Source organism: Pyrgilauda ruficollis, unplaced genomic scaffold, assembly GCF_017590135.1.
Source record: "Pyrgilauda ruficollis isolate IOZ18807 unplaced genomic scaffold, ASM1759013v1 scaffold8, whole genome shotgun sequence".
NCBI classification, from domain to species: domain Eukaryota; kingdom Metazoa; phylum Chordata; class Aves; order Passeriformes; family Passeridae; genus Pyrgilauda; species Pyrgilauda ruficollis.
This window is the reverse complement of record NW_024529932.1, coordinates 6,118,437-6,130,159: the sequence shown is the minus strand read 5'-3', so window position 1 is coordinate 6,130,159 and position 11,723 is coordinate 6,118,437. Positions and strand designations below refer to the sequence as shown.

The following is an 11,723-nucleotide window of genomic DNA, read 5'->3' as shown; positions in this document are numbered from 1 at the left end:
TCCTAAATGCCTCAATAGATGTGCAGGACTTCATCAGAGCACATGAAATACTTGGTTCAAGTGATAAATTGTGCCAGAGACCATGATTATATTGTACCGTGTGTTTTTAAAAGTACAGAATTGGTGGAGAAGCCATTGGAGGTGAGACTCACCTCAACCTCCTTTAGGCAGGTACGATGCAAATTTCTCTTCTTCTGAAGGGGCTTCTCCTGCAGCCAGCAGAGTGACCCTGCCCTGGGTGTCTGCCCCAGGCTGCCTCGGCAGGAGGAACGGGAGGATCAGACTCACCTCGGTGCCTGCTGGAGAAACGGCACAGCTGGGATGGAGAAACGTGCCAGAGATGCTACCTGGAATCGGGTAAGTTGGAAATCCCAAACCCTAACGAGGGACAGTGCCAACTGCCCTAAAGGAACTGAGAGAATCCAGGCTAGAGCAGTCCCTTCCCTAGCTGTAAATCCCCACACTTTTTCACATCAGCCTTGACACTTTGGCTCCTACTGGGCCAAATCCCCCTGGCTCTGCCTCAGTCTCGAGCCCTGGCCCAGAAGGTGCCACTGGATGCCGAGTATCCCGGCGGGGTTGGGGACAGCCCGGCTCCTGCCCGTGCCGCCGGTGCGGTGGGAGGGAGAGCGGGGCTCCCGACGGCAGCCCCGGCCTTGCGGGGCGCGCCGGGCCGGTGTCTCGGCGGGGTGGGCCGGATCCGTCCGTGCCCGGGGGGTGTCCCCGGGGCCGCGGGCAGCGCTGGGATGCGGGACCGGCCCGCGCCCGGCGCTCGCCGCCGTGAGCGCCGCCGAACATGTTCCTGGCAGGCGAGGCCAGGGGAGATGCAGTGAGGCGCGGGGCACTTTTCCAACAGCTCCTCCGCCGGGAGAGCCAGTGGCACGGCGAGGCGCCGCAGCCCGCCGCTCTCCCCGGCTCCCTGGAGGAGAAGCAGCCCGGGCGCCATGCAGCGAGGCAGGGTAAGGGGCTGCGGGCCGGGGGCTGCGGGGCGCGGGCGGTGGCGGGCGGGCGGGCGCGGTGTCCCCGGTGTCCCCATCCCCGCTGACGGCGGCGTCGTTGCAGGTGCGGGCGGCGCTGGCGGCGCTGCTGGCGCTGCTCTGCGCCGCGCTGCTCCCGCTCCGCCCGGAGGCCGCCAGGGCGCCCAAGCAGCGGCCGGCGCGGACCCGGAGCTGCGGCGAGCGGCCCGAGGAGCTGCTGGAGCAGCTGTACGGGCGGCTGGCGGCGGGCATGCTCAGCGCCTTCCACCACACCCTGCAGCCCGAGCCGCCGGGCCGCCAGCACAACGCCAGCTGCCCCGCCGGGGCACGGCCGCCCGCCGACAAGAGGGTCCGGCTCCCCGTCAACCTGCGCAGCGCATCGCCCTGGGCATACAGGTGACTCCGGGCGCCGGGGAAGGGAGGTGCGGCCGCCTCAGGGGCCCGGCGGGCTGAGGGAGCCGAGGCGGGGTCCCCGTGCGGCACCGGCAGCGCCGGGCTCCGCCGGCTTTGCGCGCCGTGCCGGGGCGGCTCGGGAGGAGAAGGGCGGCCGCGGCACCGGGCAGCAGCCAGGAAAGGTGCTAAAACACACGTCTGAGTAAGAGATATAAGGTAATTATGTATAAACTGCTTGTGTGAGGAATATGTCTAATGGGCAAAAAGAGAAATGAATGAGGTGGAGCAAGCCGTGAGATGGAGCTCACACCCACATCCACACCCACCCGGGAGCACAGACCACTCTCAAAAAGTCACTTGGGCAAATTGTCATATGTGACAATCACAAGACCCTCAGCAAAGGAACACCACCAAAGAGGCACCTCTTGACTCTGCAGCAGCCACAGAGAGGCTCAGACGCTTTCCCCAAAATGTGACTCCAGACGCTCCGCTGTTTCTAAAATAGTTCAGGGTACAGTCTGTGTTCCTGCCACCCACCAAACACTCCCAAGGGCTCGATGTCCCCTTTGCTGTAGGAGCGTAGGCAAGGGATGAGTGCAGCAGTATTCTACACCTGTGTTTTCAACGTATGCTTTGCAAACCTCCTTCCCCTGAGGTGGAAACGGGCTGACAGACTATTTTTAGGGGGCATAAAAACAACTAAGTAAAGTAAGTTTGTTGTGAGGCAGGTTAATAAGCAAAACAAGGGCCTGCATTTCTATAGGAAGCTGTGGAAAACTTGGAAACCAGTGATCTAGTACACTAAACCCCAGTGTGTGATCACATTCCCAGAAGACTATGAAGCCTTCTGGTGGTTTGAACAAGACTGAGTTCTGTTTACAGTTTTCTGTAAAGGACTGCAGACAACAGGAAGCTAAAACGTGCAAACTTAAAAGGAACTGACTTTCTTGCTACTCTTTATACATTATCCCTGGTATATACTTTGATGCAGTTCCTGTGTATTCAGCAAACAGTTATCTCCTTGTTAGGCTCTCCAATAAATATTTATTTTATGGCATGGGCTTTACTCGCTTTTAGTGTAAGAAGTAATCCTACTGAGAGAAAGATGGTTTATTTGCTCAGTAAGCCTTTCATAAGCAAAGTATTTTTAGCAATACATTTTCTCTAAGAAAACTGAGGATTTTTAAGCTACCTAAGAGTGCACAAAGCAAATATCATGAGCAAAACACCTACCATTGGGCTCAGGTATTTTTTTACAGTGGTTTTGCAAATTACTAATGCTATCAGAAAATTGTTCCTCTGGTTTGAAAACAATACCTTTGTCCTTATGTCTCATTGGGCAGGTATCTATTTGCAGTTGGAGCTCTGTATAGGCTTACTTTTTAATGGAGAACCAGCTGCTTTTTGGGGCTTGGCTTACAAAAGTAAATCCGCTGTACTTTTGATCCAAGTGTTTTCAGACAGACCACTAACCATTCACATACAAGTAACTTGATGACATCTCCAAGCTAGGAATTTTAAGAGATAGCAGGGAAGAAGTATTACACCATTAAAAGCAAAATCTAAAATTATATTTAGAGGGGAAAATGTTTCTCTGCATTTTTACTGCAATGAGACAGAAACAGATACTCAAGATGTGTAATTAAAGTGTGAAATATAAGACTGCTAAAGTGCATTAGCTATTACCACCTGCTATCTCACAGATTTTGAAGCTAGATATGAATATTTGTTTTGTTCTGTGGTCTTCACCTTGGTACCCTGGAAGCTCCTTAATCCTATTAGAGTTACTCCATGTCTTTGAGAGGGACACACAGCTCTCCATTAAAGACTGCAAGTAATGTCCCATTATGCTTTGTCAATGGTTAACCAATTTCACTTATACAATCCCAACAATTTCTTCTCCATGGCTGGAGTGTTAATCTGAAAAGCTGCACAGAGCTCTCTTCCATACAGCACTTTCTTGACAAGCCTATTTGCATTTAATTATTTTCCCTCGTAAATTGCTCCCCTTCACAGATTCATTGCTGTCTCCTGAACTGCCTTCTGAATCACCAAAGTTGTTCTAGTGGTGAATGCTCATAAATAAATTCACTGTAGGCACACCCCTCTTGTACATCCTGATAGGAAACTGCTCAAAGGCTGAATTTGACTGCTTGAAATTTTCATCAAGGTGCCTGTCCCGTTCCAGCGTCTCACAGACATCCTGCTCTCCGGCTTCTTTTCTGCGCCTAAAGACTTACAGTGCAGTTCATTTCTGCTCTGTGCATAAAGGCTCTTTTTTCTTTTTGACATGCATTTTAATGCTTGAGATACCTCATGCTGTTTCTCTGTCTTCATTGGCGTTGCAGCATTTCCCATTGTTACCATCTGCAGATTTCATTAACATACTGTTTATACTCCCTATTCCAGGTCATTAATAATAAAGATATTAAGTCTGGCTCTACTTACCTTCCCCTGAATATCTCCCCAGGCACCTGCTCCCAGCTGTTTAACACTGCTTCTTGTAATTCTTCTGTTCACATGACTGTTTAGTCCAAGTCAACTGGAATTTTTTCATATCAGCATTTATGAGAAAGAATCAAATATATTACTTAGAGAACTGTGTATATTGTTGACTCTACTGCATCATCTGTATCCCAAGCCTGTCATTCTGTTTAAGTGTGAGAGAATTAGGTTTGACTGGCTCAAAGCTCAAATAATCCTTCTGTGGCTTCTTTGCTTGTCTTTGCTCTGTGCTTGCTATTTATTTTCCATTACTTGGTCTTTTAATTTGGTTATACAAAAATAAAGATTTACATCACTTTTGGCTTACTGCAAGCTAGAGATACATGGATTGCACCTCAGATCCATCTGGTTCCCAACTCTGATGCTAGCAGCAATCAACAGGTGGTATTTAAGGCAAATGTTAGGGGAAAAATACTTGTTCATGTGTCTGATACTGAAATTCCATCCTGGTGGCCACAGGAGATCAGTATATAACTCAGGGCACAGAGTTTAATCACGTGAATCGCTCTTTGCTCTGCAGAGCTATAAAGAGACAGCAGAGTTCCCTGAAGTCAGTTGAGCACGCTGGATTTGCTCAGCAGTTCAGGAAGTTGGGCTACAAATTACCCAGCTTTTTTAAAAAAAATAGAGCCAGCAGCAGAAGTTCTGCCATGAAATCATCCTTCCATGAAATCATCAGGCTGACTGTGTGCCAGCTTGTGACACCTATCCAGGGGTTGCTTGTCCTTTTTAGCAGTATTACATGGACAGTCAGTGGAATCCAGAAAGCCTGCTTGTACAAGGAGGTTCTGGCATGGGCCACTTGGCTACTGCCATGGGTCAGAGCTGCTTAACAAGAATTAATGATATGGACGGACCTGCAGACCCTGCTGACAGCACAGGATGGGTGCTCTTGTTAACATTTACAGAAGCCACAATCATGGTGAATCATTAGGTGAATCATCAAAGAATTAATTCTAAATGTCTGCCTAAACTTTTGTGGGGGTCTGATCATAAAGCTCACAGCAAATGTTCAAAAATCTGATTCTGCTGAAGTCAGCAGCACTTTTACAGGTAGTGCTGATTTGTGATTCCATTCATGGTGCTGCAGAGCACAGATGACATTCATTAACCAGCTCTATGTATCAGCTTTATTTTTATTTTCTGATGTCTTAAGGCTACAATAACAATCATTACCAGTTTGCAAACACACTTCTATGTGAGTTCAGCAAAAATTTCTGTATGTGTATTCAAGAAGTCATTCAGGTTTCTGAATTTCCAAATCCTGTGGCTTTTGTTTCTGCCTCTGGGGACTAATCCTGCATCTGCTAATGGTTAATTTGCAGAGATTTAACTTTGATTGTCAGTGATGCTCTGATGATGTTAGCCAAGTTAGCCAGTCCCTTTCTCAAACATTGCCCAGCTTGTTTTTTCTGTTTTCCAAAAATCAGTTTTATTTATAAGCATCATTGGTTTAGTGCTCATTTACATAAATTCTTAATAAAAGTAATACAGGCAAGTCATTTTTCACTGGTAAAAGCCAAGCTTGTCTGCAGTGTGTTTGGACAAAGTCATACAGGAGGGCTTTCCTTCAAGTAATACTCCAGTGATTTTCTAGAAGCTTATCCAAGGCATTTTCCAGGATTTAACATTACCATGTAGCATGGTGTGCATGTCCCAAAGATGCAGCCAAGGGAAAGAATGCAAGGGGATGCAGACCTGCCATCCTTTTTAGTTGAGCACATTTGTACAACTCTTCAGAAAATCAGTTAGCACTGGGCTACTTCTGTGCAGGCACTGTGCTACCTATAGGAGTAATACCTCTGTTGCTGCCTGTAGATAAAATAAAGCATTACATGAACAAAAGAACACCTGCTACAGGGAAATAAATGTCTTGGCAAGGGAGGGAAAAAGCTGTTAGCTCTTAATCCTGTAAGTATTTCAGAGTGTGAAGGAAGGGGATGATGATCTGCTTATTAGACTTTTGATAACATCCAGCTGTTAGCCCAGTGCTAACAGTGATTTTCTGAAGAGTCGGCTCCCTGCCCCAGCACAGCATCTGACCCTCTGGAATCAGAAGCTTGGAAATTACAAAGTGACAATATTATTAAAAATACTACTTATAAAAGTAGCAGTACAGGAGAAGGCAGATTAAGTCTCTGCAAGAGTTTTACTTCTGACAGTTTTTTGAGTTTCCAGGCTTAGTAGGTAAATGGCAGGAAGTTTGTTTTTCACTGGGAGCTCCCGAAGCACTCGTAGGGTCATAAGGAAAAGCAGCCGAGTCACACTTCATTAGCAGTTCCAGTTCAGCACAAACCTGCTTCTTGTTCCAGCAGATGGGAGCAGAGCAGCTCGGCACAGCTCACTGCTCCTGTCACTTGTGAACGAGCAGTGCTGGCGGGGCAGACTCAGCCTTCCACGGTGGTGACCTGAGCTCGCAGGACACAGACAATCCTCAGCAAAGGGTCTGGGCTGTCTGGTTTGCAGCAATGGCCACAGCAAGTGACACAAGGCTGCAGGGGACACTTGAGTACCAAGGGAAAGTTGCACTTCTCTGGTTCTCCAGCACCCTTCCCAGCTCCATCCATCTCTTGGGTGAGAGGAAAGACATAGCAGGAACTTGGAAGATGCATTTTTACCTGGTTAATTAATCTGATCAAAAATGAACCCTCTTCCAGGAGAAGATGTTAAAACCTGACTTGTAGCGGCTGGTGCTTCTTAGTGGCTCTGACCCAAGCAGGTCTGGGTTGCCTAGAAAGACACAAATCAGGTTTTATTTATACAGCTTTTCTGAACAGGTTTGAGCTGAAGATGCAGAACCTTGTATATGGCTCCAAATTTTTGTGACATTTGAGTTAAGGTATTAATTTCAGGAGGCATTACTTAGAGGCTTCAGCCTTGAAGTTCTGGTCTGGATACAAAACCACATCCATATTTTGAATCCATCATTAAGTTTGGATTCTCTCTGATTCCTTCCAGTCCTGATATGATGTATTAACATTGAACTTAGTAATATAAGAGATTTTTTCCCTTGGAAAGTAGAAAACCATGCCACAACCACACCATATTTCAAAATACCCACCCCATTAATACCTGACTTTTTCCACTTGGGAATTTGGAGGAGAAAGGTGGTTGTAGACCATGATTCCAGTGACAGTGTTCTCCTGTTATCAGTGAAACCTCTTTATATGTTTGCATGCAGAAGCATGTTCATGCTTTCCAGTAACATCATAAACCAGGTGCTAGAGATAATACAGTAGAGGAAATACCAATAACTTGACACATGGTGTGTTTAACAATCCACCACTGCAATTACTCACACTTGAGTTTGAAATGGGAATGTATCACAGTAGAAAGGCCTGTGTTCCCCTTTATTCCCTTCTGCTGGCTACCAGACATTTTATTCCACACTGGTGTGAGATCCTGTAACATGAAGGTATTTCCTGGGGAAAGAAACCGAGTATAAATGGGACAGAGAAGCACTGCAAAAAATATCTGCAACATCACAGGTGTCTGGCTGTTAGAGAACTGGTCAGATTTTTTTGTGAGGAAAATAAATTCTTTTATATCTATATAAATTAACTTAAAAGTTATTTTCCTTGATGACAGGATAACCAAGTTTGTGTTTGGCAAAAGCTGTGATTCCAGATTTCCTTTAACCAGATAAACTGGCAATACTTCCGAAAAAGGCAGCTCCCTTCTGTCCTGCCTAAGCTGCTTGTTCACTCTGGCTGGTTGGTGCAGAGCTCTGCGTACGTGTAGCAAGACAGCTGACAGACCAAGCCCCAGCTTTTGATGGAGTTACTCCTCAGCTGAATGAGTTCCTTGATCAATCCTGTGACCAGAAAAACATCAGTGTCAACCCAGGGGTGGGTGTGAGAGAGACAGCCAGGCTGCCTGTTCTCACAAGGACAGATTTTGTTGACTAGCAGTGACTGCAGTCACAGCTTGAGGCAGACTTAGGGTTCTGCCTCTTCCAAACCTGAAACCTCTTCTTGTCTCAGACACAGCCTGAAGAGATAAAAGGTGAACACTTTGATGCCCAAAGAAGTACTGCCAACCCTGAGCAACACAATTTAGAAATTGCTTTAAATCTATTAAGATTTAAGATCACTTTAAGATCTATTAAGAGATCCCACCTGGAGGACTGCATCCAGCTCTGGGACCACAACACAAGAAGGACGTGGACCTGTTAAAGTGAGTCCAGAGAAGGCCATGAAAACACTCAAAGGGATGGAGAACCTCTCCTATAAAGACAGGCTGAACCTTTCAGTATCTCAAGGGGGCCTATAAGAGAGCTGGAGAAGGACTCTTCACAAGGGCATGGAGTGATAGGACAAGGAATAATGGCTTTAAACTGGAAGATGGCAGGTTTAGATCAGATACTGGGAAGAATTAAGAAGTGAGGGTGGTGAGACACTGCCTAGGGAAGCTGTGGATGCCTCATCCAGTTTATCTCAGGGTGGACATGAAAATGTTGCTCTTCTATGGTTAGAGGAAGATACAGTAGACATGAATTAGAAAAAGCGATACAGAGTTCTGCTTTCAAGGGGAAGGCACATTTATGACCCCAAATCTACTAGGAAGAAAAACCTATTGCAGAAATAATTGTACAATTCAATTCTATTTAAATTACTAAATTTTAAAACATCTTGTCATGGCTTTAACAATAATAATGTTAACAAGGATTTGTACCAGTTTTTGGAGAACTCAGGCAGATAAGTTTAGAAATGCACAAGTGCCCTTTTTAATGCTCTGTTTAACCATTTGGTCCAAAATGCAAAACTCATTCTCTTTAAACCTTTGAATCTCATAATTCAGAAAGCCAGACACTTCATACTTCCCTGTGCACTGCAGGACCCAATCAGTTCTGTAACCTGTTCATGTTTTTTTCTTTACACTTTACAAATTAGAAGCCAGACAGCAACAGCTACAGCTATTTTTCCTGGTGAAGACAACAAAAACATGATATCATTATTATAATGATATAATAATTATAATAACATGTAAGATTACACAATTCAAGATGAAAACACCTGGAATTAATCTTTATTTGCTTCCCTCTAGGATCTCCTATGATCCCACGAGATACCCTAAGTACATTCCCGAAGCCTACTGCCTGTGCAAAGGCTGCCTGATGGGGATCTTTGGCGAGGAGAGCTTGCACTTCCGCAGCACCCCGGTGTTCATGCCCACCGTCATCCTGCGCCGCACGCCCGCCTGCGCCGGGGGCCGCTACGTCTACACCGAGGACTACATCACCATCCCCGTGGGCTGCACCTGCGTCCCCGAGCAGGAAAAGGAGGCAGAGAGCGTCAATTCCAGCATAGATAAGCAAGAAGTGAAGTTGCTGGTGGGCCAGAACAAGCCCTCATCGGAATGAAGAATGTATTAAAAGTCATGTTTCGGCACTGGCCTCATATCATCACCTCACCACCTCAGGAAACTGCACTGCAGCAGCAAACACTCTCACTCACCCTCTTTTTCTGCTTGCAGATATTTCAGATATAAAATGGAAAGTCCAGTCACTCAGATCATTAGAGATGGCAATTAATTCAATTTCTTTAGCTCGTGTAAACTTCTTTAGTTCATTATTGCAAACTCCAAAGTAGCTTTTTTTTTTTTTTTCCTTAGAGCAGAACATTTTATCTTTGCTTATTCACAGTAAATTTTAGAAGATGATGCAACTGTAAGACATGGTAGCTATTACTATAGCAGGCTATGGGTTGTAGATATTTTTGAGGAATCTCTTATATTCTACTTTTAAGTACACTCGTAGAAAAATCACACAACTGCCATACATGTGACAAATCAGCAATTAAAAGGATAATTTCTCAGGCTGGGAGAGCCTCCCTTTATACTGCACAAGCTCCAAGCTTTGCCTCTGAGCTGTTACCTCTTTGGCTAATTTATACACTACAGCAAGGAAACTTTTGCTGAGTTGGAGTCATTCATGAAGCAATATTCTATGTGCTTGCTATTTTTAAACTTGCCAAATTGCTAAGGGTACAAAGGTGTTGAGAAAAAACATAATAGAATATTGTAAAAATGCAGCAGACTTTCTTGATGTGGACTATGTCTAATTACACAGAAAATATCAATTAGGAAAAACACAGTTTGGGTCCTAAGAATTCTGTATTTGATTTCATCCATCACTGACTACTTAATTTCCTTGTGATAAAACTGTGTTCCATGCAGCTGAAAGGCCAAAACCTTTCTCATTTTAGGAGAGGAGATTCCCCATTAAAAAGTAAGTACCAAGGATTGGCTTCACCTCAGGTGCACTGCAGGTGAGTAAGCAGGCTAGATCTTAACTTCCAGATCCTACAAGAGGTCATCGAGTTGAGTCCCAGTCAATCCAAACTTGTTAAATCCACCTGATTTTGACAATTACTGTTACTCATTTCTCCTTATGCTGCATGTAACAGACGATCATCACCTGCAAAAGCTGACCGGGCAGCCTTCCATCTGTGCAGCCTGCTGCTGATGGAACTTGATGGCAGGCCTCACCAGAAACCCTGCACACACAAAAACTTGCATTTCCAGAACAAGAGACTAAAGTTGACTCAGCCTAGTGAATGAGAATCAGCAATGACCAGGCATGTCTTGCACAAACAGAATTCCTCAGAGGGCCACACTCGCCAAACGGATAAACCTCTGAATGCACAGCAGAGAATCTCTTTTACAGATAGAGGATCATGACTGCAATATCTTTACAGAATAAACATCATATGCAGCAATGTATCTACATAATGAATCTTGAAATTTGCCTTAATTCATAGCAGAGAAAGCCCCTACACTACATAAACACACTCTTCTTTGGAGTGTTGTTGGATGAAGAATGGAAAGACTATGAGCTAATCACAACAAGTTGAAGACAGAATGAAAGTCATGACAACTCCATGTCTTGGTGCATCATTATTGATTGTGCTGTCTCTGACTCAGTCTAGCATAACAGTATTTTTCCAGTGCAATCTGTGAAACCTCTTACAAAGCCTAAAATAACTTTAAGAACTCCAGAAACTAATAAAGATTCCCATCACAATGTCAGATTGAAGGTTGTAGCTGTGTTTTTTTGTGCAGATGCTTTTCCTCAATTCTCCTTGTCTTTAGATGTGCGTTTCCTCCGATTGTGATGCTTCTATCTCAAGGAGATTCTCAAAGGGGAGCTCAGAGATGGTCATAAAATGTTTATACTACTCAGAGAACAGCTAATTGCCTGGCTGCTGCCAGCAATTATGGGTAGTTACCTTTTCCCCAGAGAATGAAAACACTTGCAGCACTTACAACCTCTTTTCCTTCCTCCTAATGTGGAGGAACTTCTCACCCTCTGAGCAGAAGGAAATGGTAATCAGAGGGACTCAAAAAGGAGGCTGACCTACAAAACTGGAGAAACACTGCACTAGGTGATGTTTCAGTAGCTTGATCCCTTTGGTTTCACCATTAGATTGTGAGGTTTTCTCCACATATACACTTATGGCAGTGTGAAGTTGACCCTTCAGACTCCAGGGCATAGAAAGCAAAGTCTTCACCCTAACAGGCAATAAAATGACCCCAAACAACAACAGCAAAATGTCCAACCATGCAGCACTTGACATTTAGTAGATACCCAGAGGGGCTACCAGCTAAGTCTGGCCAAACACTGCCCTCCAGCAGAACTCATTGTCTGCCCACACACTTTTGTTATACAAATTTGTCTGCAACAAATTAGTTATTAAAGCACATGGATATATATTTGCATGATGCGGAGAAAAAAAAATCTCTTTTTTTTTTTTTTGCAACTCTCTTGTCCTCCAGACATAAATTATGGAGTCATTTTGAGGTTCTCAAGTAACTAGAGCATATTCAGGGAATTCAGGGAATTCCTGT

The 11,723-nt window shown here is 45.0% G+C and overlaps 1 protein-coding gene across 2 annotated transcripts; it reads left to right on the top strand.

The window, feature by feature from the left end:
- Positions 1-219: 219 nt before the first annotated feature.
- On the top strand, positions 220-10,885 carry IL17D (interleukin 17D). Of its 2 annotated transcripts, none has more exons than XM_041487375.1 (3): positions 220-357; positions 1,063-1,373; positions 8,922-10,885. In XM_041487375.1, the coding sequence occupies exons 1-3, from the start codon at positions 322-324 to the stop codon at positions 9,235-9,237; spliced, it is 663 nt and encodes a 220-aa protein (XP_041343309.1). In that variant the 5' UTR covers positions 220-321; the 3' UTR covers positions 9,238-10,885. The 2 variants fall into 2 exon arrangements, with proteins under 2 accessions (XP_041343309.1, XP_041343310.1); XM_041487376.1 differs by lacking the exon at positions 220-357 and adding an exon at positions 856-959.
- Positions 10,886-11,723: the final 838 nt, after the last annotated feature.

Coding starts and splice junctions, on each gene's coding strand:
- IL17D (XM_041487375.1), top strand. CDS start 322: ATGGAGAAACGTGCCAGAGATGCTACCTGGAATCGG. Junction 358..1,062: donor GAGATGCTACCTGGAATCGG/GTAAGTTGGAAA, acceptor GCGTCGTTGCAG/GTGCGGGCGGCGCTGGCGGC. Junction 1,374..8,921: donor GCATCGCCCTGGGCATACAG/GTGACTCCGGGC, acceptor GCTTCCCTCTAG/GATCTCCTATGATCCCACGA.